This window comes from Lottia gigantea (assembly GCF_000327385.1).
Source record: "Lottia gigantea unplaced genomic scaffold LOTGIsca_58, whole genome shotgun sequence".
Classification (NCBI taxonomy): Eukaryota; Metazoa; Mollusca; class Gastropoda; family Lottiidae; genus Lottia; species Lottia gigantea.
In genome coordinates this window covers 1,101,113-1,126,665 of record NW_008709979.1, presented here as the reverse complement: position 1 = coordinate 1,126,665, position 25,553 = coordinate 1,101,113, and the positions used below count along the sequence as shown (strand labels likewise).

Below are 25,553 nucleotides of genomic sequence, written 5' to 3'. Positions count from 1 at the left end.
ATGACATCATTTGATGATGCAATATACTGAATTAAAACGCATAGATGTTGAATCCATTCTGGATCAACCTTCTTATGCAAATTCGTTGTATAAAATAAAACCCATGACTAGAATACAATATCTTTAATCTCTACCCTAAATTGGTTTACTCAAATTATAAATAAACATACACATAAGTATCCAAAAATAACTCTATAACAGATGATGACCCAATATTGTTTTAAGTGCGATATAACGGTACCATTTCAACACCAATATGAGAACACCAATTGTAAATTCAAAAACGGTGTGGGTGCGTTAGTTGGTTTCGTTTTTTTCAAATTAATAGCAACTAAGTTTTTGGTTAGACAACATTCATAGCAATCAATCATCCCTCTAAATATATTGTAAAATCTTACTGACACTAGGTAATAAATAACAAAATTTATGATAAAGTTTTTCTATTTATACATTTATCGATAGATTACTTCTGGTCAACAGAATAGGGAGGTCTGCAAAAACCCGGAAATCAATGTAGGCGAAACCTTATTTTGGGTGGTGTAGGTCGGGGAGTGTTTATTTTCGGTGCATATAAGTATTGTAATGGTCGGATACTGGTCATTGGTGATTTTTGTAAGAAAAATCAAATCATATTGCATACATATTTTTTAAGTGGTTGAGATACGGCAAAGGTAAGGAATGAATTTCATGGCTTTATCAGACCTTGGCTTGTCGATTTGAACCTATCTGAATTAGAAATTTGTATATTTCACATTTTTTTAATATTTTTTCAGATGGATTGTCTGTCTACGTTACAAGTGGTTTTAGTGATGTGTATTGTGTCTGTCCATTTGACAGTGGCATATAACTATTATCGTTCACCTTATACAGAAAGTTTCAGACATGACGGACGAACTGGAAGACGTTCAAGTTTCTCTCGAAATCCTCCACAGTTATCCAGAAACAATCCCTTATTTAATATTCAAGGATTTCCAAAGAGACAAGATATGTGTTCTGTGAATGGACCAAGTGATATAAGACGGTTACTACCAGGACGATTTATGTCTGAATCAGAACTCCTGTCTATTGTTCCTAATAGTTTTAATAAGAATGAACATAAGCCAACTTATACCAGTTTAAAACGGATTGTTGTCAGTCGGTTTACAGAATCTGGCTTTAGTAAACCTGGTACTGCACAATATATTAATGACGGAATATGTGGCTGTTGTGTCACGTGAGTATATTACGATGTTATATTCTTATATTGGTGGCACAAAAGTTTTTGATAATGCGGATGATTCGATGGGAACGATAAGTACAGGTATATTTTGAATCTCGTAATAGAGAATACCTCGGTTTCGAAGGATGAATGGTCATGCTAATCATTGAAACGGTGTCATTTGTAGTATTGAAAAAAGTGTATAGAGGTCCTGCTAATGGTACCTTAAATTTAGTAAATTCAGTTTCAATAATTTCAAGTGCACAAGTGATCAAAGGCCATTTCTTATTAAGAAGTTAAACGGGTTATTTTAACTTAGTAGTCATTGAAAAAATGCCATTCTAAAGATAGAAATTAAACCTGATAATTTTTATTTAAAATAGTCAGTGATCAAGCGACAATTTTATCTTTAATTCTAAACATTGAACTGGTCAGTTTAACAAGAGTTTTAATTTTATATTTTACACATTGAAAAATGTAATTTTAGATATTGAACCTGGAAAATTTTAGCATCGATAATTAGTGATAAAGGGCTACAATTTAATTTTAGATATTGAAACGGATTAATTTTATCTTTGGTTGTCAGTAAACACAAAGAACACAAAGACTTTCATCACGAGAACAGAACAGAATACTTTTTTTATTGTTACAAAATTAATTTATGTATATTTCTTTCAGAGAATTGAGTTATGAGATTATGACAGAAATAACAGATTTTAATGGTCAGAATCACACCATTATTAATTTTAATAATAGTTATCAATTTATTCCTGCTGGGAAGTGTTCGTGAGTATTCGTATGAACCTTATGTTACTTAAGAAACACCAATTACATGTCTAATTTGATATGGTATTTCCAAGGATTCTTTTTAAATATTATAAAGCGTCGCTCTTTCAGATAAATGAAAACAATTTGCATTATATATATGCAATATAGGCTATAAAAAGCCGTGATTTTCACAGAGTCAATTTATACTTTATAGCCAAGGAAGCACTCATGTTTTACCTATTTGAACTCTCATTTTCACATGTCGAATCTAAAAAATGAATAATATTTATGTTTCTGACATAACGTATTACATAGTTCAGTACACATAATATCTATCTTCGTGACGACGTTAACTCAGATGAAAAACGTTGTTAAAACATATTCTCTTTACATACGATGGATTTAAGGGAATAACTAAAAATTATCTTTCTATTTTCTATTGTAGAAATGAAAATGCACCCTGTGCTGGCGGAACTGCAAGATGTAAACAAGTTACAAGAGCACATTGGAGTCTTGTGTGGACTCCATCCGTTGGAGCTCGTTTGGTCGCGCATGAAGTTCCTTCACATTGCCAGTGTATAAATCTAGGAGCAGCAGCATCAGCGCCTTGAATTCCCTTGACAAATTGAGATGTACATAATGTATATAATATTTTGTAATTGTAAATGTATTTGAATATATTTTGTATATGAAAGTTAAAATAAATTATTGCTTAAATATGTCTTTGTCTTTTAACAAAAAACCCAACAAATCCATACAAGGCTGTACATACGAAATGTCGTGCATTTTATGATGATGGTAATTTTTCCTCGATTTTATTTGGTGTATGTTATTGTTCTTTACCCTAACACCTGTATATAATCGACAATGTGAATAGATATCCACAGAAAGATTAATTAACAAGCAATTACATACTATTCCCTCATGATTACTTCTTACTTTCTTTCTGACGTCATCATCTTCGCTCTATTTTTATCAATATATGTTTCAAGCTATATATAGAATAATTAGACTTAAAAGTGTCATGATTGAGTGACGTGCGCGGACATGTTCATCAAGTCAAGATGGTATCTAAACGTTTTACGGTCACAATGGTCTTGTGTATGGGGCACCTCTGATCACGTAGTCCTAATTGACCTGAAATGGATATGATGCACAAAACAGTATATTGATGTTATCTAACATCAGTCAGAAGAAATTGAGATCCGTTTTATGTTTGTATTGATATCCAGTTCATTATTTTGAACAAATTATCGTTCTTAAAAATATATATACCAAACTAATGGGTAATAAAACAGCAAATAACCGTCTAATTTTCACATTCTTTTACTGACGTATTCAATTGTCTATTGCTTCATAGTTCGTAATATCGTCATTATCACTTCATTTGCCTTTCGTAATCATTTCTGTCCAATCGATTAACAAAAAGTATATAAGTTAGGCTGATAAAAAGACAGATGCAATAAGATACTGACTGTGGTCGAAAAGAATCTATCAGGAAACAGTGCTTTATGAAAATTTAACAGGAACAAAGTATAGAGTCACGCTTGAGAAGAATGCAAGATAGTAAAGAAAGAATACAAAACATTGGCTGTATAAATTGTGAATTTGCTATTGGACATGGAACACGTAGACGGCAAACTGGAAACAAGACCAAACGTCCGAATGCTGTAGAAGTACTACTAAAATCAATAATGGTGTTCATTCCAAATCCGTTGGTGGTTCCTGTAGTAAGAATTCAGAGAAGTAGCAGTGTCGAGCTATGGAGGGGTGATCTTAGCAACAGTTCACCACCACCAAATGTTGGAGGGAAGGTCACACAAATGGCTGAAACAAAAGAAGTCTTGGAAACATTCATTAGTAACTTTAAAGGTGTTATACCAAGTGGGTGGTCATTGGAGGATGGTGCTTATGTGGTATGTTCAAATAACCAACTTCATGTTCCCAAACCCGGCCTAACGACTGATGAACCCATTATATCGTAAGAATAACTTTCAGTTTTGATATTAGTACTAAAACCTTTCATTCCAATATACGGTTGTCGTACTGTATGCTATATTTCTATATATGCAATTGTATTTTATAATATGCTTTGCTTTAGTTACATAGCAGAACAGAACGAACTACTGTTATTGTATCCTCATATTTTACCACTTCCCAAGATTTCGGACAGAGCTATTTTCTATCGTTATTCGGTGAACTCGGTCAATAACATGTTTTTTTTACGCCAGCAATTTCTTTCTATATAAATGACAACATACCTCGGTAGTCTCATTTATATTATTTAAATCTACATATTTTTACGTAAATTTCTCGTGTATTGCATATGTGATTGACCCTAATCGTTATATACGAAGGCACCTGTTATAGCATAATGCTCAACTTGTTCCTACACTCCAATCTCATCTCACGTCTTTTCTGCTATCAAAGGCAGCATGTCCCGTTATGGCCAGTTACAGTTGCCGGTAAATATTATTCCATATTTAAATTCCAGGGAAATGGTAAACCATGAAGAGTACTATTGACAAGGATAAAGCTACATCTTACTTCCTAAGATATTCATCAAATAATGTGCATGGTAACATTTGGTATTATATAACGACGTTCTGCAAAATGTGATATTTACAGACTTGCAATTCCAGTCATCACAAGTTGCTCAATTGGACATGCAATGATTAAAGTAATGAATTACATATAAACAATACAAATTCCACACAAGCAACGCAACTCCGTTATTACATTAATAGCCTATATGGTGACACACAAATACCAGTGTGGCCGATTAATAGTGACTAATGAAGATCGAGCAGTAAGTAACATTGGCCAGTAAATTCTTACGAAAAAATTCTGCTCGTGGGATGAGTCATTGAAATTTGCTGAGACACAATGATATTGAGAATTTATTTTTCAAAATATGGACAGTAGTGTAGTAAATCACAAAAAAAGCGGGGCCTCTACATGTCTTGCATACGAATCAATAAACACAAGTTTATGATTTTTAAAATCTATAAACCATACTTTATGTGAAACTGCAAAATTGTTATTCTTCAAGTTACTCTATCAAACCCTTATCAGTAGAATTGGGGCATCAAGAAACAATGGAACAGGTGTTTCCTTTAGCACCATCACTGTAAGATATATCAGCAAAAATAGTAAAGTTATCGTAGCTTAAGGCAAATTGATTTTTAAATTGGTCCTAGATCGGCTATAGTTTGCGATTATTGTAATCTGTATAGTTCGCTGTACAATATTGATGTATTGAGCACTATTTTAACGGTAAGAATTTTTGTTATCGTAGTTGCTATGACTTCAGAACATTCAGAAATCGCACAAAATCGTGTTTTTAATATTGCTCAGACAAAAAAGTGTATTTTGATCAAAAAAGTAAATTTCACACATTTTTCGTCATAAGATTTCTCTTGGATATCTTCTTTGCTTATTGTATCAGGATGTTTTTAACAGAATAAAATATATCTTCAAACATGAAATATTTTTTTCAAAAAAATGAAAAGAAACAAATTGTTTATTGTACGTGAAAAAGGTGTCTTCCAAATCGAACGTCCCATTTCATGAAATTTTGTTATACCCCTTTTTCACACAATATCCTATGTAGAGGATAAAATAATTGCTCACGGGTTTTTATGATAATTAATATTTAAAATATCCCGATGGGTTTTCTGAGGGAAAGGGCTGTATATATCATAAAAGAAAAAACACGAGAGAAAGTGTTTTATCTGATTTATAAACCGAAAAGGACTCATTATCCAAGTTTTTTTGGTTTGCAAAATAAATAACAATAGATATAGATAATAATTTTATATAAATATAATATGAATTTGTAGTGTGTGTTGCGTATGTTGATCAGCTAGTTAGTTAGTTGGTTTATTTATGAAAGAAGGGGCACAACTCGTGCCTACATCAAGCAGTTAGATAGACTTTGAATTATGGCTATAGAATGTTAACTGTGAATAATGTGTAGAATCTAGTTCAAGGTAATCTTTCACCTTGTGCTCAAGAGTTCCGTGAGGCAGAGGGGTGATTTTGATAACGAGGACTAGGGCCCAACTAAATTAACAATGATGTAAGATAAATCGCATCGCTCGAACACAACATGCTTCTGATAGTGTCCACTGGAGGTAACCAAAGTGCTGGCTATGTATAAATTCAGTTTTCTGACAAAGGGGTGCAACTCATATCTACTCCCGTGACCAATTCGGTCGGCGACCAGTGAGATAGATTTGTATTTGATAAGGCCTTTTGGAGGCAAGGCGAGTGAAAAGAGAATGATCCGGGAAGTGTAACAGAAATTTAGGGGATTTTTATATGAAAGGATTAATGAAAAAATATATTAAAACGGAAGAGTTTTTGAATGGCGGTACAGGGGGTTAATAAATGTGTTCGTAAATAGGTAGGACTTAAAACCCACAGTTGATAGAGGGCTTGTTACATAATAGAACACTGAAATTCATCGTGGTTGTCTTAATTTTTTAGGTTTTGAATATTATAACCGAAAGTATTTATTTTTGTCGTTGACCTTCCAAATATAATTTACATAATATATGTAGGTCTAACAAAATATTATGAAGCCAATAATTTAAGATTTGTCTCCCTTTACAGGCAATTCAAATAGGAGGTTGAATTTGGGTCTTGTAGGGCAACGACAATCTAATAATTGAGTGAAAGTTTTTGTTCAATTGATGGAAAACCGAACTGATTCTGAAATGTGACGCGGATGGCATCTATAGAAACTATTTGAAACACTTTATCCCTGTACTCATGTTAAATGTTAAATTAACTTTTTACTTTTTGAGCATATCTGAATCATTTACAATAGCTAAATATTTTCACTGTTAAAATAGTTATAATATACAAATATCAAACAGGACCTGAAACATGCTGTTACCAAGAGTTTCATGCCGTCGGTTAAGGATTAACGAGTTACAACATGTTCCAGTGTCTGTTTTTTGTCGAATATATATATTTCGTCAATATTGTAATTAAAATTGTCATCAACTGTTTTCAAATTGGTTTTGTGTAATATTTTCCCTAATTAATGGAATAAACGAGTTTATAGTTCTAATACTAACATGCTAATCATATTTCCAATCGTAATGTATTTATTCCAGTGTAACCTTGATATTTACATGTAAACAGATTCATTCATCAATATCTATATCAAATTCTGATCATTTCGTTTGTAGATTGAATTTGTATTAGTTATTGTCCTAAGTTAATCTGCTTGAAATCCCATTCTTAGATATTTGTCTTCGGAATGGTTTGATAACTGTAATCCAATGTAAATATAAGAATCATAAATAATGTGATTTACTTATATAGACTGTTACAAATAGACAATTAGACTATTCCAAGTTGAATCCTATATATTATGATTGAAATGCGTTTCTGTAAACATGAGATATAGGTAATGACTTATTTCGGACATAACAATAGAAATGATTTGATAAATTGCCCCAATAAATACAATCAATGACTTTATTTTAATAAGGGAGTAGGAGTTTGTTGATTTTCATTCATAAAATTATCCTACCAATAAAGATTAATTACAGCTGGGGCCATGTAAGGATGATGTTAACGATATTGTTTTTCTTTTTACTGCTACAAGCTATGAGTATACCTTAAAACATTTCAATGGATTACATGCGTGTTGACGTGTTGGCTTATTTGATCATTTGAAGATGCGGGCTTCAATCCCAGCATGCGTTGAAATAAAAGATAATTGAAACAGTGGTCTCCACACAAGCAAACAACAGATCAAAGTCGAGCAGGTGTGAACAGAAATGTTTGAGTTATGCAAATGTCGCTGACCTGGCAAAACAAGGTGCACAAAAGTAGAACGTAACAAACAAACCAACCATTCCATTTCCTCACTGGACTAATTTTAGCCTTGTCTGGACTGCGTTTAATGTCACAATTCTCAACCGGTGACAATCGATGTATTCAGTGGAAATAGATCTACGGAATAAGGTTCAGTCCACTTGTAGATGAAATCCAATTTCATTTTTATGCAAATTATACACATTGTCTGGTATCAAGGAAATTGGTTAAAGAAGAAAAAATTATATAATATATATCTGCTTTTCACTATCTCGAAGTTCAGTTATCATTTATTCTGGAGGAGGAATTCACAAAACCAACATAGTATTTTCATTGCTGCGTTTGTCTCCACTCCAAATCGATAGTGGGTTTATTGTTTGAAGAGGGGACTGTTTTGGTCAGAAGGTTTGATCGACAACGTGAAGAAACATTTTGGGTTATCTCATTATTGCAGACAGTTCTACTTTAAGATATAAATAAAAAAAAACTTTATTGGGAAAACATTACAAGGGGAAAACATCCCCGAAATATACAATTTTATTACAAATAACATTATAATAATAGGCAAAATTTCATTATATTAAGTACGTAATGTATTTAGCAATACTTGTTTTAGAACAGTTGTAAAACATACACGCCAACAGTCACAATAAAGGGTTAATTAGATTTTATGGGTTTAAGATTTAAAGTTTGTACTAAATGAAAATGTTATATAGCATAATCTTTTAGAAATCAATTTACAGACAATATGGAACACGATGATCAATATTATAACAGAGTTATTAAAACCACTTAACCTACCTACAATGTATTGGCAGTGTTCTCAAAAGCACCACGATGAATACGAAATGAAAGCTTTAAGATGGTTATATAAGTGCAATTTTAAACTAGTGTCATCTTCGAATTTTTTTATTATTATTTTTACCATTAAAGGACGAAAGTGAAGAAAGTATGAAACAATTTTGTCGTATTCCGTTCAAAAAGCATCATGGAGCGTGTAACGTAGGAACCGTTTTGCTAGATAACAATGGCAAAACCCAAAAGGTTCATTTGTTAGATGTTTCTCACATTCCCCTCATTTTCGAGTGAAGCTTTTTGTCCTTAAAAAAATTCTTTTTCAAGATATTTTGCATTCAGAGAGCAATTCGTAGTGTACATTTTTAAACATCACAAGAATAATCGTTATAAACAATAGAAAAGAAATACACTCTTTATGAAATATAGAAAAATGTATATTTTTAGTTTTTTTTTATGAAGACTATTCCTTTGATGATCAATCAGTGATCGTATTGGCTATTAGATATAGCTAATTTAAATTTGTCTTTATAGCTTCCAGGAACCCATTGTTAATGACTTATACATCTCCTAGCATCAATAAATATCTGAAGTATAACTTATTAGTCAGCAAGAGACTTCTTTGTCACTTTCAGGGGATGTTTGTGGTACTACTAATATATGTAAATTGTCTTCAAAAACTACACTAGAAATGCACGAAAATTTATATGGCGTAGTCTTAAAAAAACATTTTAACTTTCAAACGCGGTTAATTATGTACACACATGGATTTGAAGTCCAAATTTCGACGTTGAGCTATGTACAATTACTGTTAGGCTTAGCTAAAAAAATCCTTTGCCGAAACTAGTTACGATTGATCAAACGGATGGTGAACCTGTCCCTTTGGTTTGCAAGTACTTGTTAGAATTTAGTCATTTTAGTATCATTTAAATAATGATTGACATACCTAATCTTCAATAAATAATTGGTTACTTATCCAGACTAGATATCACTACCACCTTTATTATCTACGAGCCCTACAGAGTAAACCCTCGGATTAAAGCATACCAGTAAAACCTTTTATATTTTTCACAAACTGCTATATTTTATGTCCATAAAATAGTTCGCATCTAAAAAGATTGCTGTTAACGACTTTGTTACATACTTTTATATTCCATTTCATTTACAAACAATTGGATGTTATTTATATGTTATGAATAATAGATTAGGTACATATCTAGAAAATGCCTAACGGAGACGCCAAAAATGAGAGGTGTCACTCCGAAGACTCTTAAGAGTTTGGGGGCTACCAGAGTCTGCCAGAAGATTTCTGATGACCCGAAATGGATTTGGAGCATTAAGAGTGCTTAATTTTCACTTCAAAAAAGACCTTTCACAGGCCAACCCCCGTAACACGCTATTGTCTAGTTTATTCCAGTGTTCACCCTTTGTCATTAAACGGAAGTCATTATCTCACGTTCTCACATTATATGATGAAAAATCTTTCAAAAGAAGACTTATTAAAACTAGGAAATTATACAATCTTGACATGTTGGGTACACGTCTGTGTTGACATTTATGTTTTTTGTACTAAGCTATTCCTTTTATTGCTCGTGACGTTGGAATTATCTAACACTATGACTTCAGTTTTATATAAACCATGATTATATCTATATGCATGCAATTTCAAGTGAAATCAGATGCGCCCTTTTAAAAGGGTGCAAATGCCATGAAATAGTCTGCTGTCAGGGATATATGGCGTTTTGTGATGTCATTCGTTCATTTTAACACAAGGGTTTGATAGTTCATTTTCTTGTGGCAAGTAAAAAAATCCGTGTTAGCCAGAACAATAGTCGATGAAAACCCAGGCATACTGTGAGTCTATAAATTCACAATATTATTTGAACCATACCAATAATTTAATAATATAAAACGAGAGATACAATGGAATCAGCATAACATTTTTTAAAAAAAATGACATTACTGACAGTCACTCTTCCGCTTTAGTGTTCTTTAGTTATTATACTCCGAGATAACATGTCAACAATTTTGTATTACGTCAGCCAAGTGATTGTAAAATAAGCCTGTCTTCAAAGTTAATATGTGTAATCCTGTTGTGAAGATTAAAATGATTTTGATTTTCCAATCGTCAATTTTTCTTTTATGAGCAGTAACATTCTGCATTTGCCAGATTATGGAGTATATTAGTCTTAATTGGTTCGATACGGTAGGACTTGGTTCTTTCTACGCTGATTTCTTAGCTAGATCGATGCATTTAACATCTAAGCTAGTTCTACAAGGGTATTTACCAAATCGACTCAAAACTTTTCTTTTACGGTCGTCATCATGAATTAATCGAAAATTATAAAATTTATGTTCTACTGTTATCGCAGATGTTGTCATCACAATAATATGTAGAGATGGTACCAAATGATGCTATAATTTTCGATACACTACGTTTTGTAGTATTGAGCAGCAATGGCAGGTGTGGTTTCAGAAGGTTATGATCACTTGATGCAACTTTTCAATTTCATTTTGAATTTTTACTCATGAATGCGGAGGTTTGAATTTTATTTTATGAAAATATAACTTTTATTGTGATCAGTTCCCTCCCTTAATTATTGCAATTAAATAAATATTATGTTCATCAATCTATGTCCCTTGAACTTTTTTAAATTCATCGTTCAAGTGTGTTCATCTAGGCAAGCTCCTATTGGTAGAGTTCGATGTGTATGTTGAGCAGCTATGACGGGTCCAGGTAGGGTATGCTAATATTCAGCGTAGATTCATAAACTGTTATACTTCGCATTTGCGTGCTTTTGGCATATGTATGCAAATTCTTTTTTGAGTTAATTTGGTTGTATGGGCACTCTTACTCATGAGCACATTAAATTTGGTCATATACATAAATAGCAAATTTGAATACAATTATTATGCAATTTGCCACCGTATAAACATGGTTTATGCAACTATTTGATGTCTATGCACTTTTGTCGGGCGACTTACAAATTAATATTTCACATAAATGTTTTATATGCAGTACTTGGTATATATGAAAGTTTCATTGAGTTAAACAGCATCCAATAACTGAACTGGTCTTGGGGATCTTACTGAATCCTCATCTGTCTCATTAAAACATTGAAACAAATTTAAAATCCACAGTTTCAGATGCTTTCTGAACGGACCACTGGTAGTAAAATAAATAAATATATTACAAGCGTGGTGCGATATGGCAATTTCTTCTATGACCTTTCTGGCAATAAAATAAGAGAAATAATTCTGCCACGTTGGATCTCGGGACATCTCATCCAGCGACATGACACCGCCTAATAATATCTTAGTCTGAATTGTGAACATGATGGTTACCGGTAACTTTGTGAAAATAAGATAAAATGATATCCAGAGTAAGGTTATTGTTGTTGTTGTACAACGAGCGTGTGGGTTTCGTGTAATAGAATCCTGTATATACAGTTTCCCGACAGTTTTAATTTGTCTTAAAACACAGATGTTTAAACATAACACTATCACTGGTATTAAACCAAACGCTAAGAGTTCTGTACCCCAGTTCCAGATGGTGTATAAGGACGCTCCATCAGAAGAAGCTGTATTGTCACGTAACTGACATTCGCCACTAACTCGACTTACATCCCAGAAGTAAGCTTGGGGCAGTGCCACAGCGCAGGATATGATCACCACAGCGATAATAATATTCCGTGATCTCGCTGTTTTTGAAAAACGTTCACATTGAAATGGGTGACAGACTGATAGAAACCGTTCAACAGTAAATCCAAGAACTAATAACACACAAATGTATTCTGCCATCATATACAATAGATTCCACACAGAACACCATCCTTTTAGATCCAGTACGCTTTTTCGCCAAGGATATTGGAGCTCGAAGAACACTTTAAGAATTAAAAATGCCATATCTGAAATAGCCAAGGCTGTCAAATATAGAGCCGATGAGTTACATTTCCTCATTCGCCTCATCATCCAAATTTTGGAGGAAACCAAATTACCAATGATTCCAATAAAACACCATACAGGGGTACAGTATTTATCCAGATACAAGGCAAAGGGTACATGATATTCTAAAACTTTAGACAGATCTTTCCAGCTATTAATACGAACATCACCATTATAAGTTATGCTTGTATTACCACCATACATCTGAAAATATTAAAATTCAAAATGAATTGAAATTAAATAGGCAAGTAAGTTATGACTTCATGGTCGTAAAAGATGGGTAACCTCTGACCGAAGTGACATTTATTGAAAATTGCATGTGTAATTCTAGGATTGAATAAACGCGACCGACTATTGTAACCATACGTATACGTTTGATTGTAGATGATAAACATTCTACATTTACGTATTACAAATTGCCACAATGATTGAAGTCAAATATCAACTATACCTTGTCTTTTGATAATTATTGCAAAAATTTAGTTCATGCAAAAAAAAATTATATTTACTTAGAATGAATATAACTGAATACATATCGAATCCGAACAACTCTCCTTATGTTTGTCACGGTGATTCGTGTAAAATACATTCTCGGTTTGAACCAAACACAATTACATTGTTTAGGCTAACGTTCTATTTTTCATCAAAAATGTTTAAAATCATCCAAGTGAACAATAGAACCCACCAAATAAGTAACTTCTTTTTTTTTTAAATCCAGTTAACGCGATTTTTATTGGATAATGTTCCATAAATGACATTTGTTGAAATGTACGTGTGTGTTATTATAATGTGTTAATACACCTCTGGTCCAAAACGGGGAAAAATGTGTTAATAAATAATGGTTAATAAACATTTGTAACCTGGATTTAGATGAACCAAACGAGTAGATACAATGGGTTAAAAGCCCAAAGGAAAAGATACCATTAATAGATAGGGTTTATGTTATTTTTTAAGTGTTTTACAGGCCTAAATCATTATTATTATCACGAAAATAACATGATAACACAAAATTCTTTTTTAAGGAATATAATTGATTTGTTTCGATTTAGATTTATGTAGGTAGATGATGCACGACTTCATTTGTAAAGTTAAAGATAAGCGCTGAAATAGAAATCGCGATTAGATTGAATCCACTAGAGAAACACTGGAAAGTTAAATCAGGAATCACATCTTATGGACAAGTATGGAAGTATTATTATTATTAATATTAGCCCCGGTTAGTTCAGAGTATTCAACCATACAAATTTTAACAATTGAAACAATAAAATCTTGTATTATGGCTCCAATAGTTTTCTCATTAAGGAAACTTCGCTGCACCATGTAATCTCAAAATTATTTCATAATTTGAAAAAATAAGCTTTCTATTAAATCTTTTGAGGCAAATCGTACAATCTGATAGCCTGAACGAATAACAGTTCAATCTCTGTTAGTGACCACCATATCTTGTTTATCAATTAAATGATGGTAAAGCATGCTCTAGCTCCATAAATAGCCCACCTGACAAGATATCGCATGCGTTCGTACATAAACGTACAGCATAATGGGCCATAACATAATTATATTGGAAAACGCACAAACTGAGACTAAACCTTTAACCAGATCTAATTGGTTGTCAATATGTAAATGAAGACCAAGATATGTTGTTGCTTTAATTAGAACTTTATCTCGAAATCTTTACAAAGTCATCAACCATCATGGAATGCCTGTAACTGATCTCCTTTATTTATAAAAATGAATATACGTAGCAAATATTTTCGGTTGAAGGTGCTAATAGACTGTTGGAAACGATTAGGACCCATTTGAATTCTTTATCCCAACTGAACGAAATACATTTCCATGAAGTTTTGTTTTAAATATAGCTTATATACTTCCAAACCGGAAGTGATACATGGGCCTTGAGTGACACTTTTTCGCAAAATTGTCTTAAGTTTGTCATCTTCCATCCGATTTGTATGATTTGGATCTATTAAAAACCTTGCTACTTTACCTCAAACTTGATGGCACCAGAATTTTCAATTTGATTTTTTTTTGCGTTTGCGTTTGATTTATGTTATTTTTAATTTTGAGGCCAATATCTCGTAACCATGACCCTCAATGATCTTGAAATTTTCAGTGTAGAATGTCCTTGACCTCAGCAATCCACAGATATAACATTTTGACATTTTAGCAACATAAGACCACACATGTCACATTTTGTAACTAACAATTTGAACGCCCCCGTAGTTCTCTTTTCAATAGTATATGACAATAATGCATTAAGCTTCTCTTCAAATTAATGACCTTTAGCGAATTAGATTCTAAATTTCTAATGTATTTATTCCATATCAGTGTGGTTTTCATTATTGGAATGTACTTTTTCTCCTATTTAACGATATTTGACCTTTAAAATCATTAAACATTGCAGAATTCAAAGAAAATTCAATACGTTGTTATGAAATCTCTGGTGTTTATATAATTGACTGCTGCTGTTTAAAATGGGTTACTCAACATTGATAATAAAACCTCTGGGCCCGGTTGTTCAACTTGTCGTTACTTTAACTATGCTGTTATATTTAACCATTTGTTAAATATTTAACAATGCATTACATTACCAAAGGTTAAAAATGTGTTGTTCAACTTAATTAAACAATCTTGTTACATAACCATTCGGTTAAAATATAACCAACCATTTAATTATAACCAAAGCACTTTATTACCCATAATTCCATGGTTCCATATCGTCTGCTAATTTCCAAAATGGCTTCCGGTCACTCTTTGGATAAGAAAAGGACAAAGAAAACAAATTTTAGTAAGGAGGAGGAACTTCTAATTCAAAGGGAGGTGGAAAAACATTATGGGTTACTAAGCTCAAAACAATCAAATTTTGTAACAAATGAAAAAAAGAAGAGAGTGTGGGATAATATTGCATCCAAAGTTAGTTCATTGGGGGTAGCCTTAAGAACAACAAAAGAAGTTAAAGACAAGTGGAACAATTGTAAGAAGATTGCTAAAAAAACGTTCACAGATCCCAAAAAAGAAATCAACAAAACAGGGGGTGGATCAGCACCCAAACCTCCAAGTCTGGCTATTCAGGGCATCATAGATATGTGCAAGGACAGCAGCAGTTTTCGGGGACTTGATGGTGTAGAAACTTTCATCACTGCTTCAGATACAAATGGTTTGTATTGTTTAAAAGTTACATGAACTCTTTATTATCCTTTTAGTTTTCATCTTAAATATTTTTCTTAATAAAATAACGAACAATTTTCTCAGATTTGACCAATGATTTTCGTGTCGTCTGCTTTGTTTACATTTTCTCATTCGTTCGTGACCTTTAACCTTTCATGCTCACCGATTTTATGAACTAGGCTTATCGACTAGCGTGCAATGTCCATTTATTTAATCCTCGTTCGAATTGCACAGAATTGTGTGTGTGTCCAGAAAATTCACGAAGTTTTCAAACCAAAATTGAGTTTCATGCTCGGGCCAAAAAGGCTCGTAGTAAAGAAAGCTAAAACCAAATGTTTACAGGCTACAGTAAAATTAAAGAATGATCTTATAATACGAAATTACAGATTTTACAAAAAATGCTACAGCATGTATTCAAAGACTATTAATTAACTTATTTAACCTTTAACTTGCACTTTGTTTCATCATAAATCTTAACTTTGTGACCTAGGCCAGTGCCTTTTGTTCTCATCACCATCTAACAAGGCCATCGTGAAATGATTATAAAGCGAAAGTAGATGTAAAAATATCTACCGGATGTTAAGAATACAAGACAACTCGGATCAAAACAAACCCGGACCACTTTGTATAACAAACTCGGACCTTTTTTCATGACAAACTCGGATACAAACCAACGTTGACCGTAACACACTCGGGCCACTTTTCAAGACAAACTCGGACACAAACCAACTCGGACCATGTTCTATAACACACTCGGACTGACTTTTCATGACAAACTCGGACACAAACCAACTCGGACCACTTTCTATAATACACTCGACCACTTTTTTTTTTATTATCTTGTTGGTTTTCAGTCATCAAGTGTAGCAGCCCTACCTGAGGAAGATGCCACAGAAGATGATAGTTTCTTATCTGCCAATCTTTCATTCAGTCTAGATTCTCCAAGAAATCCTACACCTCCTGCTTCTCCATTGAGTCCATCTATTCTCCAGACACCACCACAACAAGGCCCTTCAAGACTACAACCAAAAACTCCACCTAGACAAACAGCTTTACAAGAACTTACTCAAGGACAGAGGTATTTGAAATATTAAGTTGAAGATTTGATTCTGGAGAGGGGATGTTCAGATTTTAAAAAAAATAATTTGGCCTAGGTAAACTGCTACTACTAATTCCATTTACTTCATATATTGACAAAAGAATTATATGATCATGCCTATATATTTTTAATCTGCCGCCAAATAATAATATCAGTCCCCACCCCCTTGTTAAATTACCGTTAGAAGGCAAATTATTATGATTATATATTTTTTTTCACTCGACTTTTTTTTCGCAAAATTTCTATAATATTTAAACATCCATGCATCTAGAGCTGTGAATTTGCTTAAAAAAATCCATTTATTGTTGTAATTTGTAAGCCATCCTAATTAGATCCCCTTCTTGAAACATATACTACAAATTGAGCAGACAGTGTTATTAACTTAAATTGCCAATAATTGGCTGGGTAACTACTTTCATTACCCCAGGCACATAATCTAAAATAAATATGTCGAAAACTTGTATTATCGTGCTATTAGGCAGTTTATATAATATTAACACATTTCAAAATCAGGGGCGCAGATCGCTTTTTCAATGTGGGGGGGGGGGGACCAGTGGCGCTGGATGCCCCCCTGTCCCCCCGAGATCTGCGCCCATGTTCAAAATCAATTTTTAATAGCAAATTGTACACGAACAGTTTGACAAATACGACAAAACTACTTCTTGTATTGTGACAGGCTTGCTTATGAATTGAACTGGTCGTAATCTTTGTCAGTTTAACTGATAGAAGCCCTAAAGAGTCCAAAAACCTAAGGTTTCGCGCCATGCTTGGAGCTGTTCACAGTTCTAGTTTACTATCATTTCTTTACTGAACTAATACATATTATGATTTTTGTATTTTGGAATAAATGATAAATTGGTTCCTTGATCACTGCTGTATCATTACTGCTTACGTTGAAAAGGCGATTTTTAGTTGCTGAGTTAAATCACTTATCACCTTATAAAAATTTGTGTCACCGTTTTAATACATAAGTTTTTCACATTTTAAGAGAATTCTGAGCATGTTAAAATAAGCTATAAAGGCTTATAGTGATCGGTATTGTGACTAGCCAAATCCATTTGTTATAGACTTCTAGGAGAATCTGATAAAATACTTGATGTAGTCAACCTGAGCTCACAGATTCTGCAAGTCATTTTTATTAGCAGATTTACGATCCCTCTATATTTGAAATTTTTTATTAGTCAACATTGTTTTTGGTCTTAATTTATATATCAAGAATTATATTTTAAGGAATGAAAAAATCAACAGATTCTCTGTCACGACATCTTTCTTTGGAAACGTCACGTCCATCTTGATGATCCGAATTCTTGTTTTAATATTCAACAAGATCAATGAAAAAACTTATAGATTTGATCATTTACTTTAATGAAGCTTTCCATCGATTTTAGGGAATAATATGAGGTATGTTTAAATTATTAGATCACTCGTTAAAAAGAAATATACGAGCACCAGTGAGAAAAAAGCACGTTTAAAGTATAAGATGAGAACACTTCAAAAACATCAACAATTTGATGTGTAAAATAATTTCCGTTTAAATAATAGGAGGATAACGTGTTGGCATCAAGCTCGCTCGGTAACCTGGTAATGAATAGAATTTCATTAGTTTTTTTAGGTTTTTCATAATATTGCTGGTTATTTTAAGACATGTTTCTAAATAGTGTACCATTGTTTAGCATAATGGGGCTGAAGGACACGTAATTAAAATTTCAAAACAAATATGAATGATTTAAGATAAAAGAAATATGCTCGGGTGCAAAGTTAAGACTAGACACGTCTGTAGTCATTTACAGATAATTAACAAATTAACGAAATAGATTTATTGAACTATTAAATATAACAATCTACGAGCTTGAATCAGATTCAAGTCTTTCCAAGGACAGAAAATATTTTATCTTGTATGTTAATTGGAAAAGGAAAAATCTTTGGTTTTCTCATATTCATATCACGCTTGTACTTGAATTTAACCCCAAAGGTTTTGTCATACAATAAAAATAACAAGCTCTCTTGGTGATTGGTCAGAATGTGGAACATTACAACAACGTGACATTCAGCCAACTAGATGAGTATGACCACAAGATGAACAGAATATCAAAGTTCTTAGATGGTACGAAATAGCCTACTGTAGATGTTCAAACTATTTCAATCTTCATTTACAAAAGTATATTTTAGGTTTTAATTTATATTCAGATTACGTCATTATGATATATGGTCAAACTCATAGCAACATTATCTGTCCATATACTGGACCGAAACATCTGTCTCTATTCCAGCCTCTGATAGCTTTTTGGACAGATGTCAGCTGGTGTAGAGACAGAAATAATAAGCCCCGTTAATTTACAATCATATTTAAGGTAATTCAATAATATGTTAGAGAAAACGCATCTTTGGAGGTGTGGAAAAACCCTGACTTCTGCTGACTTTACTCCAGCTGACAACTGTCAAAATATCCATCATAGGATGGAATTAAGGCAGATAATTCGGACTATCCATATACAAAAGTAAGTGTTTACGGAAAGATAATGTTGCTCTGAGTCTGATCATCTGAATCTGAATTAGTTCTCATAAATGTTGCATTAGAAGATAATATTACCACATACAATTATTTACCATTTAATTGATCTGAAAATCTTATCAATAACGCGATCTGCACAGCTAATTTCCCTTTTCTTATTACAAGCGTAAAGCACAGTTTAATCTGAATCCAGTCTAGAAACATCACTTACATACCTTACAATTTCTTTAGATGCATGCATTGGTAATATTGCTGGTTCGTGCTTTGTTTAGTATCCCAGTATTTGTGCTCTGTCAATGTACGTGTTTAGATAATAATTGAAAGGATTCTTATTGATTTGATCTGTTAATGAATTCTGAAACAAGCATTACAGCTTAGCGTGAGCCCGTTTTAAGTTGTGTCTTGTTTTGAGTTAATGGACACATCTCCACTGATTTGACTGCTTTAAAGACTTCAGCATGAAAATAAACGACCACGTGTTATGTACCTCGGATTTGATTTGCTAATTGCCTCTCAAACAATTGGAATATCCAAAGCACATAGTCACAACGATTCCCTGTGCTGATTTGTGCTGATTTTTATACTAAATATCGCACATTTTTCTTCATTGTTGTAATCAGAAGCAAAAAAATACGTTAAACTTTAGATACAGTTATATTAAGATCGATAAATCATTAGAAGTCGAAATTATACAAAATGAATACTTTTAGTTTGACAGTTCGCCAGTCAATGCTACCATGGTAACCATCAGAAGAATTTGAAGTATACGCCCACATGACCGTTTCCCCGTAATCTAAATAAAATTCGGTAGTGTCAGCACACGATAGTATCCAATACTTTCTTTTCTTTGATGCAAAGTCCCTAGCATTTGAATTTTGAATCATCGCCAGAATTGACAGGTATTGACTTTACTTTAATAGAAACATACACACAATTGGAAGTATTCTGGAAAAAATTTTGTCTGTGTAGATAAACACAATCCTAACAATTTCAGCTCGGCGGCTATACACATATAAATACAATTTTCGTAAACCTCACCAAATTCAATACGGATTAGTATAATCTTCGAACCAACCTACAAACACTAAAATTTTCTAGATACACCCTTTAATAAAAGTCCAAATGTCAATTACATGTAACTTAAACTGATCCTTAAATTCCCTACGATATCTCAGTTAATTATGCACATTTAAAATACAGTTTTATCTGTTGAGTTTTAGCTAAATATTAACCCACGAGCATAATGTGAAAAAAATGTTGTTAGATGAAATTACATTGTAATAAACAGGTCTAAAATCAATTAGATTTTTTTTATTCCGGTTAAACATGCTCGTTATTGCTCGGTCGTGACATAAAAAGTTGTTAATGATCTTTCCACAGAGTAATTATATAAGTTAACATCGTGAACTTTAGATTCTTTGTTTGATTCTAATCGTTTTTGTAACAGATTATTACACAGCAATTAACCTTTGTTTGATTTACGTCATGTTCTTAAACTAAACAAAGCTCTGAATAAGTTAAGGCTTCACTTTTTTCACATTAGATCGTTCTTACTTACAAACAAATCTGATTTTTCAGACATTTCGTATGGGATGGGAAATGAATTGAGGCCACGAAAACGCCTATCCTTTAAACCGTTACTTTACTACATGTTCAGACTTTTCATGCGAAGCAAACGCAACATTTTAATTAATTTATTAGCCTACAGTGTTATTTTTCTATAATATAACAAATTCTTATTAGACAACAAATTAATCATGATTATCTGCATAAGCAGGCCGATATTTTATACTTTGAGTGGCTAAGCGATGCGCTCAGATCGTCTGATTCAATCAGATTATGCCAGATCAATTAATTGCTAGCGGTCGCTGAAAATCCAGTTCCTTACATGAAAGTGGAAAGGTCTCTTTATAATAGTGTAAATTTCTCTATAATCGTTCCATAATGAGTTTAACCGGATATATTTTGGAATTATACAAATTATCTCATGTTTCCTTTCGTAAGGGAATTATCGCCTAGAGAAGCTACGGTCGATTATTTCATGATATTTACTTGCCAAAACAGACAAAAGCTCACCCACCCACTAGAAAAAGATTGCCAATTGTGGCACTAAACTACTCTCTTACATCTATGACCTTTTTTCTTCCTGTTTCATGCCTCCTTAAAGACATCATTTCCGTTGACAAAGACTGAAATCGAGCCAGCCAGAGTATCTTATGTAACGGGGTATCTTAAAACAAAAGTTCATACTTGATCTACTGGAACTAACCATTTATCAAAGACAGACTTTAATATATGATCGACTGTAAGTGATTAAACCACAATATTACTTTGTATCTAAGGTAAGGTAACGAAATAGACAAATAAATTAATGTGTATTGGTACCGCAAGCGATCAAACCAGCGAGTATTACTTTTTTATAAAGTAAAACGTTTCAATCTCATTCAATAGATTTATCACAAACTTACCTTATCGTCGAACAATCTTTAATTGTTATTGAAAAATTTGATTAGCAATTTGTAACACCAAATGTCAGTTTTGACTAATCAAATATTTGCATTGATTTTTATAAAAATTCCGTAGCAATTCAAATTGTTCCAGTCGTAAATTTCAGACATCGATATCAATCAATCTTCGGAATGCATTTGAGTGACCATTGAAAATTATTTTGAAATTGTTTCAATATAGAAAAGTGAAAGCCTGCTGATAAAGTACCCATTTTACAAAGTACAAGATGGCGGTTCAGTCATGTTCTTGAAGAACATAGGAGAGCACTGAAATCCTTGCAAGAATAAATATGAAGAGCACGTTTCAGTAGCATGGCCTAAATGGTACAGTCAGCCCCAAGCAAAATATATAATCCATGCTTTCTTTTCATGCAAATGTATATTTATCTCTACGAAATCTCTTTCACTACCTTGTATAGTCCGGGGAATTTGTTATGTTTTTGCTCCTAAGGAGCATGATATTGTCTTTTTTAGGCCATATATTTTATTTTTTAATTTATGCCGTCCAAAAAGGATATATTATCTACAATATTTCTGATCTTTTCTACGGAGGGTCCAAGCTAATCCTCTTTAATGTTATGTTATATAAAATTCAGCTGGTCATTATGTTGTCGAGCTTGGCAATTCATTGTTTTTCAAATTGTATACTTCTATCTTCAATAACCTATACTTTTATCTTCAGTAACATACCTACCCACATGGTGCAGAAAAGTAGGACGTTTCAGTATCCTACCCACGGTGTGGCGTAAAATTAACCCTTTCCATTTGTATTTTCTCTCAAAGCGATATAATGGGTATCATCTACACTGAAAATGCGAAGTAAGATAAGGAGAGTCCAAATGATTGGGAACGAAACGATTACAAAGGTTTGGTGTTTGGGCAGCCCCTACCACCCCCACCCCTTCCGCAGCCCCGAAAAATGTTTATCGGGAAAAAATCTCATAACTAGGTTAGAAATTCGGGCAACCTCAGATATTTCGCCCCTCCTGACTTTGCCACTGGAGGTAGATGACAAGCTAACTTCCGCTACCAGTAGAAGCCGCTACCGTAGATTAGAAATATCGAGATATCAAATATCAAATGGAATGATTTACTTACATAATAATAATCATAAGGATCCTCCATGTTAAACAAAACTCGTTCTATCAATTTGTAAAGTACTGTTGGAATATAAAACCTGTAGAAGCTTATAACGTACGGTGTGTTAAATAACTAATGGAAAACGTTTCCAATCATCCAATAAGAAACAAGGTAGTAAACATGTGTCCAACAAGTACCACACATAACAAAGTCAATACCTTATACTACAGTCACTTTAAATATTGAAGTATAGTTGATAATTGAACTGCCAATCCCAGATCGTTTTCTTGAAATAGTTATTATTTAGAAAACAATGACATTTTTAGTTGAAATATGTACTTTTTCATTGTAAAAACGAAATAATTTTAAGAATAGTCTTTCAAATTATATACAATGGAGCCCTCTATTTACAAAAAAAATATTTAAGAATGAATTTGAAAAATAATTGGCAGTCCCATTCCAAATGTCTGCAGCCACACTGCCTTATAGACACAATAATATTATGTACTTACTTAGCTATGTGCATCTTGTTGGTAATGGATGAATGCGATTCTAATAAATAACACTGCATGAATAAAATATCGAGTTCAATCTTTATTGGGTCTGACGTTTCAAAATCAGGAAGTTGTATTAAATAAACCCACCACAAGCTTACAGTCATAGCTAGGTGAAAACTGGACTGGAAGAATGGATATTACTTATTAAACACAATGCCAGGAGGAATGCGACGAGACACTGTTAGAATTGAAGTGAAATTTTTTTTGCCAGAAAATAATAAATAGAAATGATTTATGTAGTTTTACAACTCTGCGCAATACTAGGCTAGTTAAGACGATCAATGCGTGCAAGGTGCAAGTGGGGAACATTAGGCACTAAAACGGCGTAAGCCTCTTGTTGATATTCAACCGTCGAGGGATCTAATACGCGAAAAGTCAGTATGATAAGAGTTTTTCATGCGCTTGCCCGACTGGCTTACATCACTGACATATACAGGTTTGAAATCTCTGAATGACCTGCGGGTTAGCGTTGATTACTTTTATACTTTTAATGCCAAATAATCATTTTGCTGCACTGCACTATAATATAAATCGTAGCCTTCATATTGTCACAAAAAGTGGAATAGTACTCCAAAAATAATACTTTACGATAGAGGAGACGGCCTATAACAAATAAATGCTAATCTTTCAAGCAAGATCTAAAATGTCTCTAACAGAATGCTTATTTTAGGTCCCATCTGGTACGATTACTTGGGAAGACAAATTGTGCTGCTTTACGCGCAATGCCTCCAACAACTTTTGGAGTAGGCAGCTTATGAACTACATCTTCACGTGGAATTATTGCTTCATCATCAGCGTTGAGTACAAACGAAGTAGGTATGTCTGATTCTATCCTGCTCGACACCTTCTTCAGGGAAACGCCTTCATATTCATCACTATGTATTAACTCAACACGTGTTATATAATATAGTGTATGATAGTAAGCTTTTCCAGTTTCTTTGACTGCTACAAAGTCTATCATTTCTGAATCCTCCTCGAATTCTGACTCGTCAGTAAGGTCCATGTCGCTGTTATCTTCTGATGATGTGGTACTTTTTGAAATTGACAACTGGGGTTTCTTTTATACTTTGAACAACGCCTTTATTGGCACAGACTTCTCAGGTCTCTTACGATTCTCCAAAGCTGCAGCAATTTCATTCCGCTCTGGTGTATCTGTAAGAATCTTAGAGGTTCCTTTCTTTCGTGTATAGTTTTCTTCTTACGTTGATCAGCTTTAGGTAGTGGGAGTATGGTGGATGGTGAAACGTAATCGGATTCAGAGATCTCACAGAGATAGAGAGGTGAAGACAGTGTCTTGAATTTGGCCTGAAAGTAGATCATCATTGACCTGTGCAGCAGTTGAAAATGTCGGATTGTCAGCATTATCTGATATGGATGGACGGTTTTCTTGGTGCCGCAGTGTGCGCCTGATTCACAAGAGTAAGAATTTTATAAATTGTCACTGTATTACCTGGATTATACCGCATCCAGTCATCCATCATGGTTGTATGCTCTCTTAGAAGGGCCGTACACAGACGGGTCCAATGGTTAAAAGTGATGAGAGCTGTGTGGTGGCAGTAAGATTATACCATTTTCTTTGGCTTTGTCAACAGATTGAAGTGATATGTAAGATTCATGGTTGTCCAGTATGAGGAGAATCTTGCGCTCTGGTGTGCAACGTGTCTGCTGACTGATGTGGTAAGTAATCTATAAATAGTGTATGATCTATGGAGCAGCTTATGGGTATCAAGTTTGATCCTCAATAAACTTGTGAGCCGTTTAGCAGCCAGTTTAAGAATTAGCATAGTCATCTTCAATCCTATTCATTTCAGTCTATGATATTGCTTGGAGGCGATGACATAGAAAAACAGTATGAAGCCAATCGGATGGCAATCAACAGGAATTAGGAACACTGACAAAAAGGCTTCTGCAGCTGTCCTGACTAACTTCATAGGCAAAATCTTTTGCAGGATAATAAGTCCCTTGCAATTGTTTTAACTGCGACGTCAACTGCAATATTTGCTATGCATTACACTAAATTCTTGTTTAGAAAAATGAATTATAGTCCTACCCTCGAGGTATTTGAAGAAAGTAATTAATCTACATGTTC

The 25,553-nt window shown here is 33.4% G+C and overlaps 5 protein-coding genes across 5 annotated transcripts; 3 read left to right on the top strand and 2 right to left on the bottom strand.

Moving 5' to 3' along the window:
• Positions 1-256: 256 nt before the first annotated feature.
• On the top strand, positions 257-2,684 carry LOTGIDRAFT_235036 (hypothetical protein; the record flags this gene model as incomplete). Its single annotated transcript, XM_009063515.1, has 4 exons — positions 257-292; positions 774-1,213; positions 1,877-1,984; positions 2,412-2,684. The coding sequence occupies 4 exons, from the start codon at positions 257-259 to the stop codon at positions 2,575-2,577; spliced, it is 750 nt and encodes a 249-aa protein (XP_009061763.1). The 3' UTR covers positions 2,578-2,684.
• An 838-nt stretch (positions 2,685-3,522) lies between these two features.
• Positions 3,523-4,478, top strand: LOTGIDRAFT_166449 (hypothetical protein; the record flags this gene model as incomplete). The annotated part of the gene is made up of 2 exons (XM_009063514.1): positions 3,523-3,882; positions 4,461-4,478. The coding sequence occupies 2 exons, from the start codon at positions 3,523-3,525 to the stop codon at positions 4,476-4,478; spliced, it is 378 nt and encodes a 125-aa protein (XP_009061762.1).
• A 7,166-nt stretch (positions 4,479-11,644) lies between these two features.
• LOTGIDRAFT_166448 (hypothetical protein) lies at positions 11,645-14,080 on the bottom strand (the record flags this gene model as incomplete). The annotated part of the gene is made up of 2 exons (XM_009063513.1): positions 11,645-12,745; positions 14,039-14,080. The coding sequence occupies 2 exons, from the start codon at positions 14,078-14,080 to the stop codon at positions 11,645-11,647; spliced, it is 1,143 nt and encodes a 380-aa protein (XP_009061761.1).
• A 1,200-nt stretch (positions 14,081-15,280) lies between these two features.
• On the top strand, positions 15,281-15,535 carry LOTGIDRAFT_68601 (hypothetical protein; the record flags this gene model as incomplete). Its single annotated transcript, XM_009063439.1, has 1 exon — positions 15,281-15,535. A coding segment is annotated over one exon (255 nt), but the record flags the coding sequence as incomplete, so codon positions are not given.
• An 8,590-nt stretch (positions 15,536-24,125) lies between these two features.
• On the bottom strand, positions 24,126-24,467 carry LOTGIDRAFT_166446 (hypothetical protein; the record flags this gene model as incomplete). The annotated part of the gene is made up of 1 exon (XM_009063512.1): positions 24,126-24,467. One exon carries the CDS (start codon positions 24,465-24,467, stop codon positions 24,126-24,128), a length of 342 nt encoding a protein of 113 aa, XP_009061760.1.
• Between the last annotated feature and the right edge of the window lie 1,086 nt (positions 24,468-25,553).